General features: G+C 41.3%; 1 protein-coding gene across 5 annotated transcripts in view; it reads left to right on the plus strand.

Moving 5' to 3' along the window:
* Positions 1–6,964: 6,964 nt before the first annotated feature.
* Positions 6,965–22,457, plus strand: part of MOK (MOK protein kinase) — a 61,905-nt gene continuing 46,412 nt past the window's right edge. For all 5 annotated transcript variants that reach the window (XM_049899666.1, XM_049899664.1, XM_049899667.1 and 2 more), the window contains exon 1: positions 6,965–7,197. In XM_049899666.1, the coding sequence (XP_049755623.1) occupies positions 7,191–7,197 (7 nt within the window). In that variant the 5' untranslated portion in view covers positions 6,965–7,190. The remainder of the gene's footprint in view (positions 7,198–22,457) is intronic.

Here is a 22,457-nt window from a genome sequence, read left to right on the forward strand (position 1 = left end):
CAGAGAAGATGTTTTGTAATATTTCAATGTTTTGGTTCTGCTAAGGCTTGCTTTATGACCTAATATGTGGTCTATTCTAGAGAACGTTCCATGTGCACTAGAAAAGAAAGCATACTTGGCTGCTGTTGGGTAGAGTGTTCTGTATATGTCTATGAGGTCCACTTGGTTGATTGTGGCATTTAGATCTTCCATGTCTTTATTGAGCTTCTTTCTGGATGTCCTGTCCTTCACCGGAAGTGGTGTGTTGAAGTCTCCTACTATTATTGTGGAGCTGTCTGTCTCACTTTTCAATGCTGATAGAGTTTGTTTTATATATCTTGCAGCCCTGTCACTGGGTGCATAAATAGTTAATATGGTTATATATTCTTGGTGTATTGTCCCTTTAATCATTATATAGTGTCCTTCCTTATCCTTTATGATGGATTTAACTTTAAAGTCTATTTTGTCAGAAATTAATATTGCCATTCCTGCTCTTTTTTGAGTGTTGTTTGCTTGATATATATTTTTTGCATCCTTTGAGTTTTAGTTTGTTTGTGTCTCTAAGTCTAAGGTGTGTCTCTTGTAGGTAGCATATAGACGGATCTTGTTTTTTAATCCATTCTGCCATTCTCTGTCTTTTTATTGGTGCATTTAGTCCATTTACATTCAGGGTAATTACGGATAGGTATGAATTTAGTGCTATCGTTTTGACATCTTTTTTTGGTGTGTTGTTGACAGTTTCTTTCTCCACTTAATTTTGTGTGCTGAATAGATTATCTTTATATATTGTCCTTTCCTCATATTCATTGCTGTTGATTTTTTTTGTGCTGAGTCCCAATTTTTTTCTTGTATATTATTTTGATGAGCAGGATAGTTTGTCTCCTTTGTGGTTACCTTATTATTTACCCTTATTTTTCTAAATTTAAACCTAACTTTTATTTCTTTGTATCACTGTATCTTCCTCTCCATATGGAAGGTGTATGATTACATTTCTTAGTCCCTCTTTATTACTCTAATGTTGTATTTTTTTTGTATAATAACATCACTGTTACCCTGTTTTGAGGTTTTTTTTTTTTTTTTTTTTTAATAATCTTGCTTTGTTTTTTTGGATTTCCCTGTCTGGGTTGACTTCTGGTTGCTCTGCCCAGTGGTACAGTCTTGGGTTGATACCTGATAGTATTGATTTTCTAACCAAAGAACTCCCTTTAGTATTTCTTGTAGTTTTGGTTTGGTTTTTACGAATTCCCTAAACTTGTGTTTATCTGGAAATGTCTTAATTTCACCTTCATATTTAAGAGACAGTTTTGATGGATATGTGATTCTTGGCAGGCAATTTTTTTCCTTCAATTTTTTAAATTGGTCATCCCACTGCCTTCTTGCCAGCATGGTTTCTGCCGAGTAGTCCGAGCTTATTCTTATTGACTCTCCTTTGTAGGTGACTTTTCGTTTATCCCTCGCTGCTCTTATAATTCTCTCTTTATCTTTGGTTTTGGCAAGTTTGATTATAATATGTCTTGGTGACTTTCTTTTAACATCTACCTTATGTGGAGTTTGATGAGCATCTAGGATAGATATCTTCTCATCTTTCACGATATCAGGGAAGTTTTCTGCCAACAAATCTTCAACAATTCTTTCTGTATTTTCTCTTATCCCTCCCTGTTCTGGTACTCCAATCACTCGTAGGTTATTTCTCTTGATAGAGTCCCACATGATTCTTAACGTTTCTTCTTTTTTTTAAATTCTTTTATTTGATTTTTCTTCAAACTTATTAGTGCCAAGTGATTTATCTTCGAGTTCCAGGATTCTAGCTTCTACTTGCTCAATTCTGCTCCTCTGACTTTCTATTGAGTTGTCTACTTCTGTAATTTTATTGATAATATTCTGAATTTCTGATTGCTACCTGTCTATGGCTTTTTTCCAGCTTATTAAACTTTTCATTGTGTTCCTGAGTAATCTTTCTAATTTCTTCAATTGCTTTATCTGTGTTTTCCTTGGCTTGTTCTGCATATTGTCTCATTTCCTTCCTGATGTCTTGAAGGATTCTGTATATTAAACTTTTGTATTCTGCATCTGATAATTCCAGGAATGCACCTTCATCTAGAAGATCCTTGGATTCTTTGTTTTGAGAGCCTGTTGGGGTGATCATAGTCTGTTTCTTTATGTGACTTGATATTGACTGTTGTCTCCGAGCCATCTATAAGTTATTGTATTAGTTTATGCTTGCTTACTGTGTCATAGCTTCTTGCTTTGTTTTGTTTTGGTATACCCCTATGGGTTGCCTGAGTGAGCTAGCTTGATTATTTTCACCTTTGGAGCTCTGACATCCTGTCCCCAGCTGGCTAGAGCTGTTATCAGGTATATCAGTCTAGGAGTCCATTCAGTTTTCAGCTCAGGTTTCCAGGTAGCTGATCATCCAGTGTGTGGTATAGGCTCTGTCCTACAGTCTTAGAGGGGCAGGGGTGATTGGCATAGGTACTGGTATCTGATTACAGCAGAGGGTCATGCTCTGAACAAGGTAGGGGGCTGAGAACCATACCCCGAATGTCTGTGAGGAAAGTACATCCCTGTTCCCTAGAGCGTGCAGGTAGGTGGGTTCTGCAGATGGACTATGGGCACCCAAAGTTTTTGGTTGTAATGTAAGGACTGGGAGGTACCAGTTATCTTTGGACGCCTGTCACAGGTGGGTGGGTGACCTGAGTGGAGCTACCAGTCCTTAGGTCCCTGATGTGGGTAGGTGGGGACCTTGTTTAATAGGCAAAGCAATGTCAAACTTCAAACACCCACCTCTCCACCTCATAGCTGAAATGGTTGGAGTCTGCCAACAAGGGCCTATTCTCCCGAAATGGGCCCACACAGGTCCATGCAGAAGGGAAAGGTGCTCAGGGTCCACGGACAGTTTATGCCTCACAGGAGCTGCTTCTGTCTTGAGCTCCCCTGGTTAGTGGAGCTAGCAAATTACCTTTTCCCCCAAATGCAAATTTTTACCTTCCCCAAGCCTGGGAGGATGGCTCTAGGTGCTCAACAGTGCCTATGTCAGGCCCAGGGAATTCAGCCGCTGAAGCCGGTTTGCGGGTGAGGGGGAAGGGGTCGCGTTAAAATATAAGCAAGTACTTAGCTTTTCCCAAGAGCACCGTTCTCCTCAGGTTCTGGAGGCGTGAGTAGGCTGTGTGGCTGGCTGCTTCTCCCTGAGGACACTGTGGCCGAACACTAGGACCAGCCCGCTGTCGCCTCTGCCGCTGGGGAATGGTGCCTCAGGGTCCCCGCATTTCAGGTCTGGTCAATCCTTTCCGCTTCTGAACCATCTCTTCCTTCCCCTGCCCCTCAGTTCGTTGTCTAAGTTTGCCTTTGAAGCTCAGTGCTCCCAGCTTCTCACAAATATACTTGTTTCACTTGTTTTTTCAGGTCTTTGTTGTAAGGAGGGCTCGCCAGAAGTGTCTGTCTATTTCGCCGTCTTGGCTCCCCTGTCTTTGCTCTTTCTCTTTGAAATATTTCCTGCTCCATTTGGAATTAAAGGGAAAATAAGGAATGATCTAGACCAGTGGTTCTCAAAATATGATCTCTGATAAGCAGGAGCAACAGCAGCATTACCTGGGATCGTGTTAGAAATGTAAATTATCATACCACCACCTCATTTACTGATTCAGAAACACTGGGGGTTGGGGCCCAGCAATCTGGGTCTACCAAGCCAGACTCACCTGAAGCCAGGTGATTCTGATGCATGCTAAAGTTTGAGAACCACTGTTCTAGGCAAAATCCCTCACAAATCCCCCCCCCCCTTTTTTTTTGTCTTCCTGATAAGATCCTAGGTTTGGATCTTTTGGTCTTCCATTCTGGAGGCCCTTCTGCCAGGGCCTCTGGGTACATTATGCAAGTTGCACATCAGGGTGTGTGGTTGAAAAGTGAAAGGTGAGGGCTGAAATCCAGTAGCCCCTACTCACCTAGACAAGCATGCCACAGAGGCTGTATCTACCCACAGAGGGCACCTTGCTCTAATTTCTCATCTGTGCAAGACCAACCTGTTCTCCTTCACCATTTCTCTGTGAGCCATTTGTCAACTGCGAAGGACAGCAGAAAATCTATCAGCACTCAGGGTTTGGAAACGAGTCTCACCTGCTAAATGCATTCACCTGTTCATCTATCTAACACATCTCTATGAATATCAGAGTAGCAAGCTCTGCCCTGGAGGGGAGATAAAAGACCCTAAAACCAAAAGCAAAACCCAACCCTTTGCTGTCGAGTCAATTCCAACTCATATAGGGTCACTATGAGTCAGAAAAAAGACTCTGGGAACTTAGAATCTACCTGGGAAGAAGAAATGAACATGCAAGAGACAGTGAGAGAAAGATAAATGTGACATAAGGACCCAAATCCCCGCAGAAGGGGAAAGACCACAGGGAGACAGAAAAGGCAGATATCAAATCATTGTGGTCTTGTGAGATTAGATACGGCTTCTCAGAGTCAACAGACAGCACCAACAATTTGGACACCAGCAATAACCACCCTTTATTTTTTCATGAGTTTTTTATTGAGATAAAATTCACCATCTTAACATGCACAATTAGTGTTCTTTAGTACACTCACAATGTTGTCTAACCATCACCACTAGCTAATCCCAGAATATTGTCATTACCCCAAACAGGAACTCCTTACCTGTTAGCAGCCACGCCCCTCTCCTCCCTTCCCCCAGCCCCTGGCAACACTGGTCTACTTTCTGCCTCTATGGATTTTGCAGTTCTGGACATTGCCTATAAATGGAATCATACAGTATGTGGTCTTTTGTGTCTGGCTTCTTTCACTTAGCATAATGTTTTCGAAACTGCTTAATGAGTATGGGGTTTCCTTCTGGGGTGATGAAAATAGTTTGGAAGTTAGTAAAAGGTAATAGTTGCACAACATTGCCAATGTACTAAATGCCACACTTTGAAATCGTTACTTAACGTTGTGTGAAATTTACCTCAATTAAAACAAAAAAGATAATTTTTTTTCTATGCACATACCCTTTGACCCAGAAGTTCCACTTTAGAAATTTCTCCTATGAGTGCACGTGAACACATGTGAAATGACGGATTAACAGGGTTAGTCACTGCAGCAAGGTTTGAAAGATCAGACCCTTAGAAACATCCTGATGTCTATCAGCAGGAGACCACTTAAATCAGGGATGTGGTTGTTGTATGCCCTGGAGTTGATTCAGGCTCAAAACGACCCTATAGCACAGGGTAGAACTGCTCAGTGGGGTTTTCTAGGCTGTAATCTTCACTTCCAGTGGGCAGGGTTGTGTCATCTGCATTATCAAAGTTGTCAGTGAGTCTTCCTCCAATCCTGATGCTGAGTTCTTCTTCATATAATCCAGCTTCTTGGATTATTTGCTCAGCATAGAGATTGAATAAGTATGGTGAAAGGATATAACCCTGACACACATCTTTTCTGTTTTTAATAGCAAAAATTAGGAAACATAAATAGGGGAATGATTTAAAAATGAGGGTATATCTATACCTTGGAACACTATAAAAAAAACCAAAACCAAAACCAAACCCACTGCTGTTGAGTCGATTCCGACTCATAGCGACCCTATAGGACAGAGTAGAACTGCCCCATAGTTTCCAAGGAGCGCCTGGCTGTACTTAAACCACTACGACACCAGGGTTTCCATATACAGCAGTTAAAAAAACACAAGGTAGCTCTATATGTGCTAATATTGAAAGATGAATATGATATATTAATTGAAAAAAATTACAGAAGAGTATTTCCGATGTTCATTTATAGGGGGAAATATATTCAAATACTTGCAAAGAAGTTCTAGAAGGAAGCCACCCAACGGTTGACAGTGGTTCCCTCTGGGGAGGGATAAGACTTAATGGAATGCTCTGAAAGAACAAACTTCTGTATTAGATTTTTTAAAATAAATAAACAAATTTTATGTCTTTAATTTCAAAAATTTGTAAGAAAAAGTTGGGATATCTGATCTCATGGAATACTTGGCGGAATGACAAAGAGCTTTATAAAATGCTATATCACTTCCGTTCGGGGTGATGAAAAACTTGGAAATGGACGGTGCTAAATGGTTGCACATGATAAAAGTAATTAATGTCACCGAATTACACCCATAAAAATTGTTGGAATGGCATTTTTTTGTTGTTGTTGTTATTTATATGTGCTGCTGTCTTGGGCGGTGGAATTGATGCCTACTCATGGCGGCCCCATGTGTTTCCGAGTACTACTGTTCCATAGGGTTTCCTTGGCTGTAGGCTTTACGGAAGCATATCGCCAGGTCTTTTTTGCCGTGGCACCCCTGGGTGGGCTCAAACCACCAGCTTTTCGGTTACCAGCCAAGCACAAACTGTGTGCGCCATCCAGGGATCTTTCGTTATGTATATTCGTACTCACAACAATAAAAATAACAATAATACTATACCAATATATAGTATGGGTATTATTTTTATTGCATTGTCAGTTCACTGAAGGCCAGCCACTGTCTTGCTTAGTCATCGTATTTGCATACAGTTCATTCATTAATTTATTCAACTTTACACTAGAACGAAAGTTTCAAGAAGTCAGGGATGTTTGTCCACACTGTTCTCTTTTGCATTTCCGGTGCTTGCAACAGTTTTTGGTCCATAGTAGACGCTTAATAATTATTTGTTGAATTAAAAAGAAAAACTTAAAAAATTTACTGAGCAACTGCCATGTAACAGACTAGTAGATTCTCCACTAACTGCACGACAACGCTGCAAAAAATAGATATCAACTGACAATTATTCAGCAAGGCGCCCCCTCAGTGAAGCTCAAGGGCGTGTATCTTCTGTGTATTAGGTACCAAATCGCTAAGTCCTCAAGATGGCTGGGACCTAATTAGGGATCCCGGTAAAGACGAAAGTGAAGGTCGCCTACACTTAAAGGCTGGGAATTCCTCAAAGCTGGAGATCGCCTAGCAACTAGACTAAGGAGGCGGGCTACACTGCGCACGCGTACACACAGCGGGGCTTTTGCGCACGCGTCAGCGGCTGCCTCGGGGCGGTCCTGGCCTGACGGTTGCTAGGGTGACAGGGATACAACATGGCGGCCGGACCCTAACGCTCTCTCTCCCGGAACCACCGCGGAGGTCTTAGTGCGCGACTCGGTCTCAGGGAAGTGAAAGGCAGGGGGCCACACTCCTGCCCCTTTCTTCTCCGTCCTGTTTTGGCAACAGGTGGCCACCGGCTTCCGCACCCAGGATGAAGAGTGAGTGGAGCCGGGAGGGGCGGGACCCGAGATCGGGGGGCGGGGGCCGGAGAGGCCGAGGGGGTGGGGGGGCCGGGGGGGCCGGAGAGGCCGGGGGGCCGGAGGGACCGGGGGGGCCGTCCTTGTCCTCCTGCGGCCGCCGGGCGGGCCGGGGAGACACCGTGTGGAGCCCAGGAACCCCTCTCGGCTGACAGGAGCCGGCGCCTCCGGAGAGAGCTCGAGGGCTTCCGGCCGGTCTGGAAACGGGGGTCTTAGAGCGCCGATCGGAGCCCCTCTGAAGCATATTTTGGGGCAAGGTTGTTGGAATTTTGAGAATTGAGTGTGACTTTTTTTTTAAATGCCGGGCTGAACCTGAGCCTCCTTTCTTGAATATTCAGCGGTAAGTTAGTGAGTGCTCACAGTGTGCTCTCCCTGCCGTTTAATGACATCGGTTTAGTGTGCTCCCGAGAGAAAAGCTGAGCTGTGTATTTCCTTTTGTCGTTTTTTGGATCAAGCAGTAGTGATTTTTATAGAAGAGTCGAAACACCCTCTTAGTGAAATGAAAAACTGTTACTGGAAAGTTGAGAAATGAGATTGTTGTTGTTAGGTGTCCTGGAGTGGATTCCGACTCATGACCACCCCCTGTGACAGAGTAGAGCTGCCCCATAGGGTTTTCTTGGCTGTAATCCTTACAGAAGCAGGAGGCAGGTCGCCAGGTCTTTCTCCCGCAGAGCGGCTGGGTGGGTTGAACTGCTAACCTTTCATGAGGTAACCCACTAGGTAGTCACCCAGAAAATGTAACAGGTAATTGGATTTGTGTTGTTGACAGTCCAAATGCAACGAATTAGAATTTTTTTTCCACATTAGTGCACAGATAAAATCGTGGTTTATGATTGTGAGCCAGAGGTGGCAAACATTCTGACGTTTTTTGCTGTGAAAATATTAAATTTGTTAGGTGTAGTTCTAATTTTAAATTTGCCTGGTATCCTAAATATTTGTCAGTTGATAACTTGTATAAGGCATAAACTGTGTAACAAAGATCCTTAAAATAATTCATCTTACCTCTTACAAAACAATTTTATTAATTTTGTTGACTATTGTTCACATGCTTATCTTTTTCATTAACGTACTACAGAAACTATAGTTAGAATACCAGGTCTACAAAAGGCTTTATACTTTTATTTATGGTGAGGACTTATATATGCCAAACCAATTGTCATCGAGTTGATTCCAACTCATAGCAAGCTTATAGAATTATAGAACTGCACCCATAGGGTTTCGAAGGCTGTAATCTTAATGGAAGCAGACTGTCACATCTTGCTCCTGTGAGCTGTTGGTGGGTTCAAACCACCAACCTTCAAACTTGGTGCAGCCAGGCTTAACCACTGCACCACCAAAGCTCCTGGGCCATATATATATATGTTTTACTATATCCCCTTTTTTCTTCCCAGCTATTTATTTCGAAAACTTTCAAATCTACAGGAAAATTGCAAGAAGAGTATGTTGGGTATCCATAAATCCTTCAGCTAGATTCACCATTTTACTATAGGTTGACAGTTGGAACCTGCCCAGTGATTCCGCCAAAGAAGGGCCTGGCAATCTGCTTCTGTAAAGATTACAGCCAGGAAAACCCTGCGGAGCAGTCCTGCTCTGTAACACATGGAGGTGCCATGAGTCAAAATCAACACCATGGCAAAACAACAGCAGCAACAACACTTGAGCTCTGGCCGCCTCCCCCTCTATGTATTTATTTATTTTTGCTGAACGTTTTGAGAATTAATTGCAGACATCATGGCATTTCAAAACTAATACTTCAGCAAGTACCTGCTAAGAACAGAGACATTCTCCTACCTAATCACAATACAAATAACACACTTATGAAATTTAATATCAATACAATACTGTTATTCAATATACAGTCCATATACCCAAATTACCTGGTAGTCCCAATGATGTCCTTTATAACCCACTACTGTCGAGTCAATTCCGATGCGTAGCAACCTTATAGGAAACAATAGAACCGCCCCATAGGGCTTCCAAGATTGTAAATCTTTAGGGAAGCCTACTGCCACATCTTTCTCCCAAGGAGTGGTTTGTGAGTTCAAACCACCGACTGTTAGGTTAGCAACCAACTGCTTTATCCACTGTGCCACCAGAGCTCCTTAATGTTCATTACAGTGGTTTTTATTTTTTCCAGAATCTAACCAAGAATACAAGTTGCGATTCATTGTCCTATGTCTTTGGTCTTCTTTAATTTGGTACCAGGCCCCAGCCTTTTGTGTCTTTCACAACTATGACATTTTTAAAGACCCTAGGCCAGGTGTTTCATCAGATGTCCCTCAATTTGGGTTTGTCTGTTTCCTCATAACCAGGTTTAGCTTAAATATTTTTGTCAGGAATGTACCAGGGGCGATGTTGTATCCCTGTCGGCACATTCCACCCAGAGGTGCGTGATGGCAGTGTGTCTCAGCTTTGACAGGGTTAGGTTTGATCATTTGATCATTCCCTTAAGGTGGTGTCCAGGTGTCTGCCAAGTTCTTCATTGTGAAGGCGCCTTTTGCCCCTTGTGATAAGAAGCAGTGGCGTCACTAGGGTTGGCGTGACCCGGTGCCATAACTCATGGTTGTCCATGCCCTCTCCATGAGCCTCCTCTTGTACCAGACCATACAGAATCCTTAGTAATGTTTTTGTGCTAATATTACTCATAAATCGTAATTCCCGTATATCACTCCTTCGTTTCCTTTAATTGCTACTTAATCCTAAAAAAGTTATTGATACGGGGTTACAAATACTAATTACCACAATATTGTAGCTAAAACACCAGAAAATTTGACAGAATCGGTGACTATAAAAAACGTAAGCAACAATGAAAACAACAACGCATGCTTGTAGCATGTGGAGACGAAACCACGTGATTCAAGGTGTCATTGTAACTGGGTAATAATGACAGCTCTGACCAGAGTGCATTAGAAGGTTCAAAAAGTCAATTAGCATAGAGTTTTAGCCTTGTAGTTATACTGAATATGTAAGCTGGGCTTGAGAAAAATGTTTTTGTTGTTATAACTAACTACAGGGATATTTTTATAAAAATTAATAAATTTCTGCTGAAACACTATACCAAGATTTTATAGTCATTTTGGTGTCACCTCCTCTGACAGTGTCACCTGGTGTGGTCCACATACCCCCACACCCCTTTAGTGATGCCACTGATGATAAGTAATTTTTATAGTGTTACATTCCTTTGTTTTATTTTTACATTCTTACATTGAGATATAATTCACATACCCATAAAATTCACCCCTTAAAGCATAGAGTTCAGTGATTTTTAGTATGTAAAAATTAAAAAATGTATTTGTTTTTAAGAATTAATTAAAATTTAATTTTTTGACTAGGTGATACGTGCAGATGTTACAAAATAAAGGACAAAAAGGTATAAGATCAAAAAGTAAGACTTCTTCCACCCTTACCTCTTAGGTCCTTTGTGTCCCCTTGCTAGAGGCAACCACTCTTACAGTTTCCTGCGTGTCCTTACAGAGATATCTGTGTATTTACAGGCTTAAATGTGTATCTGTTCTCCTTTTGTTAACACTAACATTAGCACTTTATACACACGCACATATGTATACACATGTATGTATATTAACATTCGTATTTCAAATATTAGATATTATTTGAAATGTAGGTTCTTTTAGATGGTCATTTTGGTAGTTTTCAATCACTTGGTCCAGCGGTGACATCTTTATTCTCCCTGTCTTCCTTCCACCTTAAAATCCAGTCCGAGAACTAGTATGATCTATTATACAAACCAAACCCCTTGCCATTGAGTCAATTCCAACTCATAACAACTCTATAGGACAGAGCAGAACTGCCCCGTAGGGTTTCCAAGGAGCGGCTAGTAGATTTGAACTGCTCTTAACCACTGGGCCACCAGGGTTCCGCAATGCCTACCAGTGGAGAAAATATTCCAGTACAGGAAATCACTGAAACAGAATCATGGAAGTAGAATGAACAGGAAAAGTGACTAATGGTAAAATTGGACTGAAAGCTGAGGGTCAAGAGTAGTGTTGGGAATGCTAGTGTATCATGTCAGCTGTTATTTTAGGGTTTCCTAGATGGCATTTTCATATTTTATAAGCAGTCGCCAAATGTGTTGATCATTTTGGAGACTATTTCTTTTTGTTTTACATCATTTGCAATAGGAGGTGGCAAGGGGTGATATGGTATAGTTAAGAGCACAGGCTTTGGAGTCAGGCAGACATGGCATCCTCAGGCATGTTGCGATGTTTCTTACTCTTCAGTTTTCTCATAGCTCCAGTTATCTGTGATGTGTAACAGATCATCTCAATTTAGTAGCTTAAAATAACAATGGTCATTATTATCTCATTGTTCTATGGGTTGACTGGGCTCAGCTAGGCAGGTTTTACTTGGGATCGCTCCTGCAGTTACATTCAGATGTTGGTTGGAGCTAGAGTCATCTCAGAAGTTTCCTCCCTCCTGTGTCTGGCAGTTGGTGCAGACTGTAAGCTGGGACCTCACTGGAGCTGTCAGCCAGAACCCTGGAGGGTAGTTTTCGTGTGGCTTGGGCTTCCTCACAACATGGCAGTTACCTATCGAGTATGAGTATCCTAAGAGTGCAGTCTTTTCTAACCTTGCCTCAGAAGTTGCACAGTGTCATTTCTACAGTCCCCCAGATTCAAGGGGAGAGGGTATAGATCCCATTTCTTGATGGGAGGAGTGTCAAAATCACATTGTAAGATGAGCCTGTCAGATGGGATACATAGAGGCTGCCATCTTTGGAAAATAAAGTCTTCCACGCTTACCTTTAAACAGGGATAATAATACCTATCTCATAGGATTGTTTCAAAGGTTAAATGAGATAGTGTATGTAAAGCTCTAGCATAGTGCCTGGTACATGGCAAATTGTTAATAAGTTATTTGCAATTGTAGTGGCTGAAAGGCAGGAATATAAAAGGGTAAAGAAAGACAAGCATTAGTCAGATGATTATTATGAAAAGTTTTACCCTTATCTAATCTAGTTGGAGTACCAATTTTTTACCTGTCTAAATTTTTAAAAAATTATTTTTTGTTGTTGAGAATATACACAGCGAAAACATAATGTTCCTGTCTAATCTTTTGAGTTGGTGTTATCAATTTGATCCCAGATATATAGATCAAAGATGAAAATATTAAAGATTTTTACCAACTTCTGCAGTGTGAAATTGATCAAACATGCAATCAGGATGTGTTGATAAGGCTCCAGGAATTGATGGAATACCAATTGAGATGTTTCAACAAACAGATGCTGTGCTGGAAAATGTTCACTCGTCTTTGGAAGACAGCTACCTGGCCAACTAAATGAAAGAGATCCATATTTACGCCTATTCCAAAGAAAGGTGATCCAGTCAAATGTGGAAACTATCAAACAGTATTATTAATATGACACACAAGTAAATTTTTGCTGAAGATCACTCAAAAGTGACGGGAGCAGTATATGGACAGGGAACTGCCAGAAATTTAAGTCAGATTCAGAAGAGGATGTGGAACCTGGGATATCATTGTTGATGTCAGATGGATCTGAAAGTAGAGAAGACCAGAAAGATGTTTACCTGTGTTTTATTGATTATGCAAAGGCATTCAGCTGTGCAGATCATAACAAATTGTGGATAACATTTCGAAGAATGGAAATTCCAGAATACTGAATTGTGCTCGTGAGGAAACTGTACATGGATCAGAAGGCAGTCATTCAAACAGAATAAGGGGATACTGTGTGATTTAAAGGCAGGAAAGGTGTTCGTCAGGCTTGTATCCTTTCACCATACCTATTCAGTCTGTATGCTGAGCAAATAATCTGAGAAGCTGGACTTTAGGAAGAAGAATGGGGCATCAGGATTGGAGGAAGGCTCATTAGCCACCTGTGTTATGCAGATGACACAAACTTGCTTGCTGAAAGTGAAGAGGACTTGAGTCACTTAATGACGAAAATCAAAGACCACAGCCTTTAGTATGGATTACACCTCAACACAAAGAAAACAAAAATCCTCACAGCTGAACCAATAAGCAACATCATGATAAATGGAGAAAAGATTGAAGTTGTTAAGGATTTCATTTTACTTGGATCACAATCAACAGCCTTGGAAGCAGTCAAGAAGCCAAAAGCACATTGCATTGGGCAAGTCTGCTGCAAAAGACTTCTTTAAGGTGTTAAAAAGCAAAGATATCACTTTAAAGGACTATGGTGCACCTGACCCAAGCCATGGTGTTTTCAATCACCTCATATGCATGTGAAAGCTGGACAATGAATAAAAGACAGGAAAAGAGTTGATGTCATTGATTTATGGTGTTGGTGAAGAACATTGAATATACCATGGACTGCCAGAAGAACGAACAAGACTGTGTTAGAAGAAGTATAGCCAGAACATGAAGCTTGTAAGACTTGTCTTACATACTTCAGGCATGTTATCAGGCAGGACCAGTCCGTGGAGAAGGACATCATGCTTGGTGAGGTAGAGGGTCAGGAAAAAAGAGGAAGACCCTCAATGAGATGGATTGACACAGTGGCTGCAACAATGGCCTTAAGCATAGCAAGGATTGCGAGGATGGCACAGGACCAGGCAGTGTTTCGCTCTGTTGTACATAGGGTCGGTAATGAATCATAACCATTATTGTCAAGTTGGACAGCACCTAACAACAGCAACATAGATCTTAAAAGAGTATAATGCTTTAGGCAGACATTCTTTGTTAGTTAAAACTCTTGTTTAGTTTTAAGAAGACTTCAGGGGATATTTTTGGCTTAAGGTTTAAAGATTATTTTAGGGCAGTAGTTTTTGGGGTTCTTCCAGCTTCCATGCCTCCATAAAGTATGGATTTCATGAGAATTTGAAATTCTGTTCTGCATTTTCCCCTTTTTGCTTGGGATTCATCTATAAAATTTATGATCAAAATGTTCAGTAATGGTTGCTGGATACCATCCAGTTATTCTGGTCTCATGGCAAAGGAGGCAGTTGTTCAGGGAGGCGATCAGCCACGCATTCCATTTCCTTCTCCTGTTCCTGACTCTCTTCCACTATTGCTCCAAGTGAATAGAGATCAATTGTGGTACCTCGGATGGCTGTTTGCAGGCTTTTAAGACCCCAGGCACTACGCAACGAACTAGGATCCTGTCTAAACTTTTTTTTTGGAAAGATTTTTATTTGATTTTTCAAGATAAGTCAAAATCATGCCCTTTTTTAAAACTGAAATGTTGGTCTTTGTTTTAAGTGGGTCCATGATACGTTGACTTTTCTGGTATCAGTTATTCTCTGATATTGAGGACCTCTGTCTGGGAGACAGTTTCTTGGAAGACATGGGCTTTTCCCTGACCATGTGTTATGTTGAAGCATCAGTCCCGTTGCTCTTTGGTGGGTGACTGTCTGGTCAGAGACTGAACCCCTCATACCTCCTGAGGGACTGGAGACTCTGCAAACAGACCAGCTGCCCAGCCTTATTGGAGCAGTGGACGGAGGCTTGCTTTGGAATCAGGGGTAGGCATGGGTCCTAATCTGGGCACTCTTGGGTCCCCTTGGATAGGTCACTGAGTTTCTCTGAGCCCCGCCTTTCTCATCTTGTAAAATGGGTTTAAAATCTACCTATCAAGATATTTTTCTTTTTTCCTTAATTGTGCTTTAAGAGAAAGTTTATAGTTCAAGTTAGTTTCTCATGCAAAAATTTATATACACATTTTTATGTGGCCCTGGTTGCTCTCTCTATAATGTGACAGCACACTCCTCCTTTCTACTCCGGATTTCCCGTGTCCATTTAACCAACTTCTGTCCCTTTTTGCCTTCTCATCTCACTTCCGGACAGGAGCTGCCCATTTAGTCTCATGTGTCTACTTGAGGTATGATTTTATGTCTTATAGTCCAATCTAATCTTTGTCTGAAGAGTTGGCTTTGGGAATGGTTTCAGTTCTGGACTGATAGTCTGGGGTCCATGTCTTCCAGGGTGCCTCCGGTCTCAGTCATACCATTAAGTCTGGCCTTTTTACTGGAATTTGAATTCTGCACCCCACTTTTCTCCTGCCCCATCAGGAACTCTCTGTTGCGTTCCCTGTCAGGGTGGTTACTGATGATAGCGGGGTACCATCTAGTTCTTCTGGTCTCAGGCTGATGGAGTCTCTGGGATATGTAGTCCTTTCTGTCTCTTGGGCTAATATATTCCTTTTGTCTTTGGTGTTTTTCATTCTCCTTTGCTCCAGGTGCGTTGGGACCAATTGATGTATTATTTAGATGGCTGCTTGCTAGCTTTTAAGACCCCAGATGCCACTCACCAAACTGGGATGCAGAACATTTTCTTAATAAACTTTGTTATGCCGCTTGCCCTAGATGTCCCCTGAAACCATGGTCCCCCGACCTCCACCCCTGCTGCTCTGTCCCTCAAAGTGGTTGGTTGTATTCAGGAAACTTCTTAGCTTTTGGTTTAGTCCAGTTTTGCTAACTTTCCCTGTTTTGTGTGTTGTCTTTCCCTTCACCTAAGATAATTCCTGTTTACTATCTAGTTAGTGAATACCTCTCTCCCTCCCTCCCCACCCTTGTAACCATCAAAGAATGTTTTCTTCTGTGTTTAAACCATTTCTTGAGTTCTTATAATAGTGGTCTCACACAATACTTGCCCTCTTTTGCAGCTGACTAATTTCACTCGGCATAATGTCTTCCAGATTCACGCATATTATAAGATGTTTGGCAGATTCGTCATTGTTCATCATCGCATAGTATTCCGTTGTGTGAATATACCATAATTTGTTTATCCATTCATCCGTTGATGGGCGTCTAGGTTGTTTCCATCTTCTTGCTATTTTGAACAGTGCTGCAGTGAACATGGGTGTGCATATATCTGTTTGTGTAAAGGCTCTTATTCCTCTAGGATATATACCAAGGAGTGGGATTGCTGGATCATATGGTAGTTCTATTTCCAGCTTTTTAAGGAAGCGCCAAATCAATTTCCAAGGTGGTTGTACCATTTTACATTCCCACCAGCGGTGTGTAAGTGTTCCAGTCTCTTCACAACCTCTTCAACATTTATTATTTTGTGTTTTTTGGATTAATGCCAGCCTTGCTGTAGTGAAATGGAATCTCATTGTAGTATTAATTTGGATTTCTCTAATGGCTAATGATCGTGAGCATTCCCTCATGTATCTGTTAGCTACCTGAATGTCTTCTTTGGCGCTGTATAAACTTTTTAATAGGCTATTCATAATACTTAAGAAAAAAAAAAAAGGAGCTTCATGTTCTGAAGGCTGTAATAGTTTGTTATTATTACAGAAAAATGAAATAATTATCTGTTGTCATTGCAGTGAAATGTGACCTTTCTGTCCCTGATAAACGTCAGTGTTTTCACAGGATCAAAGATGGAAAGTATTTCAGATAATCTTGTTCCAGCCGCCCTTTCTCAGTGTGCACCTCAGTTTCTGCTTTTGTAAACATATGCCTCAACTAACAACTTTTTCGGAAACCCTGGTGGCGTAGTGGTTAAGTGCTACGGCTGCTAACCGAAGGGTCAACAGTTCGAATCCGCCTGGCTATGTGTCAGAATCAACTCGACGGCAGTGGGTTTGGTTTTTCTTGGGTAACAACTTTTTCCCTTTAAATTAAAAAGAAAGTTAAGCCAAGGTAATATGGGCTTTGTGATAAATTCAGACAGTAGAAGTTTTTAAGTTAGTTTCAGGACCTTCCTCTGTGAAGCAAAATAAATCTTGGTTGACATTTTCAGAGATATACTTGCAGAAATTTTTTGCGCCTATTTTCTGCATACATACGTGTGTGTGAATGTGTATTTATTCCTTAAACACTCAGAGCTAAATGGGAGCATATTAAGTGTGTTGTACTGTACCATGCCGGGGTGGTGCTGCAGTGAAGATTCCTGACACAGGCCTTGGAGTAGTTCTGCAAGGGGCATGTGTTCCTAGCAGTGGACTTGCTGGGCTGAAGGATGCAATTTAAATAAACGGTTTCATAAATTTATGATTGATATTGTGTCCTTTCGTGTATTCGTGATGATTGGTAATCTCTGTCACAGTTTTCCTTGCTACACCAAGTAATTAATAGGATTAGTAGGATACCACCCTCTTCATGGAAGGTTCCTGACCCTGTTTCAGGAATTTGGTTTGAATGACTTACTCTCTTGGAGAGTGGAAATCTGAAAGAAGCTCAGTTCCTCTTCTTCCACACTGTCTTTGCGAGTTGTACTCAGTAGTTAATTTCACCGATTCTTTACAGCTGTGAGACTGGGAAGCCCACAGCTCTGATGCGTATCACCTTCCTTGATTAAACTCTTCAGAAACAACGCAAGAAAAAAACATTTGCGCTTGAATGTGACAAGTTTCGCATTTCACAAAAGGAAGTGAATTTGACCTTCACTTTCACACATTAAATTAGGCTTATGTTTCACTTCAACAGACAAGCCCTGGTTAAATAAAAGTGAATAGATTCTTAATTATTAATTAATAAACAGACTCACTTATCTTCCTTGTTGTGCCCTTTCATCTAGTTACATTATTTTAATTCCTCTTTGTTCTCGAGTTTTTTTTTTTGGAAGTGTTTACTCTGGTCCCATTAATATGGGGCAGATATGTGCGTCTGAGGTTGTTACCCATCTGACTTTAAAGGCATTTGAAAACATGCCCAGTCCTGCTGGAGAGAACAGGAGGATACTTTTCCTCAGTGCGGTTTTTGCATAGGGATTGTTTCTTTCCCTGTTTTTCATCCTTGTTTTTTACCCCAGACCTTCAGTCTTTCAGAAAAGCCACGGGGGAAACAAGTGACCCTTTCTCTACCACAACCCATTTCCAAGGCAGTGCGTAGCATTTATAGCTGGTTGGAATGGTCTGGGGCCAGCCTGAATGTTGGCGCGCACCCTAGGTTTGTGTAACTCAACCACTTTAAAAGTCAGTTTGAACCTTAAACCAAAGATATCCCCTGGAGTCATCTTAAAACTGAACAGTACTTTAGCCCAACTAGTGAAAAAGTTCTGCCTTGAGCATTACACTCTTCTAAGAACTATCTACATGGGATCAGATTGACTAGGAACCTTAGGGGGCGGCAAATTTGTATTAAAGAGAGAGGAACACCTCAGAAAAGGAAAGTGAGAATGGTTGCACAACTCAGAGAATGTAGTCACTGTCACTTAATTGTACATGTGGAAGCCGTTAAATTGGTATATGTTTTGCTGTGTATATTTTCAGCAACAACAACAAACTAAATAAAATTTAGAAACAAAGTCACAGTTAAGTCTGCTTAATTTTGTGATGAAATACAAATTGGTAATCGTTACATAAAATTCCCCTTTCCTCTCCTCTTACATTTTAATTCCTCCGTCCTCAGCCTTGCTTTCAGTAAGTGTCATTTTTTCCAGCGAAATGAGTGTCTCCCTTTAAGCGGATGTTCTTGTTTTCAGACAGTTAACGTTAAGATGATGTTTCTCTTGGCAGTTAGCTAACAGCCTCAGTGACTTCTTAAGGTTCTTGAAAATTCCCACCACTGCCCCACACGCATCTGAAGTAATATATGTTCGTGGTAGACACTTAAAGACATAGAAAAGTCTAAGGTAGAAAATTAAAATTGGTTTCAGTCCCACCCGGTATAGATACCTTAAATATTTATGTTCAGGGTTTTCTGTGCACTGTTTCGTGTGATCATTATTGACCTTTTTCCCCCTTAACATTAAATTATGGGTGAGCATTTTCCCCGACATTAAACAACATTTGAAAGCATCATTTTTAATAGCTACCTAACATTTCAGCCTGTGGCTATTCTATAATTTACTGAATCAGCTCCTTGATATTAGATATTTAGTTTCTAGCATTCTGCTGTTATGACCCTGTGGGGAACATCTTTGTCTATACATTTTCTTGTATCTCTGTATATATGACTTAGGACAGAGACCCGTAAATGTCATTACTGAGCCAAAGGGTATGGACTGTTTTGTTTCTAATGTCTCTTTTTTTTTTTTTTTAGGTGGTGCTATGGATTGAACTGTGTCCCCTGAAAATATGTGTTGTAAATCCTAACCTCCATGCCTGTGGTCATAATACCATTGGGAATGGGTTGTCTTTGTCATGTTAGTGAGACAGGGTTAGTGTAGGGTGTTGGAATGTATTGAATTGTGTTCCCTCTGAAATACGTATCAACTTGGTTAGGCCATCTATGGTTGTCCTCCATTTTGTGATTTTCCTATGTGTTATAAATCATAATCTCTGCCTGTGGTTAAAAGAGGATTAGGGTGGGATGTAACACCCTTGCTCAGGTCACATCCCTGATCCAATGTAAAGGGAGTTTCCCTGGGGTGTGGCCTGTACCACCTTTTATCTTACAAGAGATAAAAGGAAAGGGAAGCTGAGCAGAGAGTTGGGGACCTCACACCACAAAGAAAGAAGCACCCGGAGCAGAGTGCATCCTTTGGACCTGGAGTTCCTGCGAGGAGAAGCTCCTAGTCCAGGGGAAGATTGACAAGAAAGACCTTTGTCTAGAGCCAACAGAAAAAGAAAGCCTTCTCCTGGAGCTGACACCCTCAATTTGGACTTCTAGCATACTAGGTTGTGAGAAAATAAATTTCTCTTTGTTAAAGCCATCCACTTGTGGTATTTCTGTTATAGCAGCACTAGATAACTAAGATGTGTTTTGAATCAGTCTCTTTTGAGATATAAAAGAGATTAAACAATAAGCAAGGGAGCGGAGATGGGGGAAGAGAGATGCGAAGCTACATGAAGATCACCCAGGAGCAGAAGCTCAGAAGAAACAAGGACCTTTCTCCAGAGCTGACAGAGAAAGATTTCCTCTAGAGCTGGCACCCCGAATTAGGATGTCTAAACCGCAAGAAAATAAATTTGTTCATTAATGTCACCCCTTTGCAGTATATCTGTTACGGCAGCACTAGATAACTAAAACAGGTAGGTATTCTCTAATTGATAGACTTCGTTTTTTTAGGGTAGTTTTCTATTTACAGAAGAATTGAGCAGATAGTGCATAGAGTTCCATATACACCGCCCCTCACCGCAGTTCCCTCTCTTGTTAACATCTTGTGTTAGTATGGTTCATTTGTTACAATTAATGATGAATATTGATGCATCATTATTAACTAAGAATATTGAACATACCATGGACTGCCAGGAAAATGAAGAAACCTGTCTTGGGAGAAGTACAACTGGAATACTCCTTAGAAGCAAAGACGGCAAGACTTCATCTCACGTACTTTGGACATGTTATCAGGAGGGACCAGTCTCGGGAGGACGACATCATGCTTGGTAAAGTAGAGGGTCTCCATAAGAGAGCAAGACCCTCAGTGAGATGGATTGACACAGTGGCTGCAACAGTGGGCTCAAGCATAGCAGAGATTTTGAGGATGGTGCAGGACTGGGCCATGTTCTGTTCTATCGTACATAGGGTCGCTATGAGTCGGAACTGACCCGATGGCACCTAACAGCAATTATTAACTGAATTGCATAGTTTACATGAACCTTCACTGTTCGTATTGTACAGTTTTGACAAATACATAATGACATGTAGCCACCATTACCGGTTAACAGAAGAGTTTTGCCACTCTAAAAATCCCGTGTTTCACCTGTTTACCTCTGCCTTCCTCCCCTCCAATCCCTGGCAACCACTGATCTTTTTACTGTCTCTGTAGTTTTGCGTTTTCCAGAATGTCATATAGTTGGAATCATGCAATACACAGCCCTTTCAGACTGGCTTCTTCAGTTAGCAATGTGCATTTAAGTTTTCTCCCTGTCTTTTCATGGCTTGATAGCTCATTGCTTTTATTTATTTTTATTGTGCTTTAAGGGAAAGTTTACAGATCAAGTCAATCTCTCATACAAAAATTTGTATACACCTTACTGTGCACTCCTAGTTGCTCTCCCACAATGAGACAGCGCACTCCTTCTCTCCACCCTGTATTCCCTGTGTCCAGCTTCTGTCCCCCTCTGGCTTCTCATCTCCCCTCCAGATAGGAGCTGCCCACGTAGTCTCATGTGTCTCCTTCAGGCAAGAAACTCACTCCTTACCAGTATTATATTCTATCTTACAGTCTAGTCCAATCCCTGTCTGAAGAGTTGGCTTTGGGAATGGTTCCAGTCTTGGGCTAACAGAAGGTCTGGGGATCATGACCTCCAGAGTCCTTCTAGTCTCAGTCAGACCATTAAATTTGGTCTGTTTACAGAAATTTGAGGTCTGCATCCCATTGCTCTCCTGCTCCCTCAAGGATTCTCTGTTGTGTTCCCTGTGAGGGCAGTCATCGGTTGTAGCCAGGCACCCACTAGTTCTTCTGATCTCAGGCTCATGTAGTCTGTGATTTACGTGGCTATTTCTGTCTTTTGGGCTCGTAATTACCTTGTGTCTTTGGTGTTCTTCATTCTCCTTTGCTCCAGGTGGATTGAGACCAATTGATGCATCTTAGATGGCTGCTTGCTAGCATTTAAGACCCCAGACACCACTCACTAAAGTGGGATGCAGAATGTATTCTTCATAGATTTTATTATGCCAATTGACCTCAATGTCCCCCGGTACTGTGGTCCCCAGACTCCCGCCCCTGCTACTCTGGCCTTCGAAGTGTTTGGTTTATTCAGAAAACTTTTTGCTTTTGGTTTAGTCCAGTTGTGCTGACCTCTCCTGCATTGTGTGTTGTCTTTCCCTTCACCTAAAATAGTTCTTGTCTGCCATCTAATTAGTGAGCTCATTGCTTTTAACGGCTAAATAATATTCTGTGGAATGGATGTACCACAGTTTATCTGTTAAAGGACATCCTTGGTTGCTTTGGAAACCCTGGTGGCGTAGTGGTTAAGTTCTATAGCTGCTAACCAAAAGGCTGGCAGTTCAAATCCACCAGGTGTTCCTTGGAAACTCTATTGGGCAGTTCTTCTCTGTCCTGTAGGGTCACTATGAGTCGGAATCAACTCGATGGCAACGGGTTTGGTTTTTTGGCTTTGGTTGCTTTTAGTTTGTGAAGACAGTTTGTGTCTTCTCTCTTTTTTTCCTTGGGTAGCCTGGCTAGAAGTTTATCAATGTTATCAGTCTTTTCAAAGAACCAGCTTTGATTTCATGGTTTTTATCTGTTTTCCTGTTTGATTGATTTGTGCTCTCGTTTTTATTATTTCTTTTCTTCTGCTTGCTTTAGGTTTATATTTCCTAAGATGGGAGGTTAGGGCATTGATTTTAGATCTTTCTTTTTTTCTGATACATGCATTCAATGCTATAAATTTCCCTCTAAGCATCACTTTTGCTGCATCCTGAAAGTTTTGATGTATTTTGCTTCAT

This window comes from Elephas maximus, chromosome 10 (assembly GCF_024166365.1).
Source record: "Elephas maximus indicus isolate mEleMax1 chromosome 10, mEleMax1 primary haplotype, whole genome shotgun sequence".
Classification (NCBI taxonomy): domain Eukaryota; kingdom Metazoa; phylum Chordata; class Mammalia; order Proboscidea; family Elephantidae; genus Elephas; species Elephas maximus.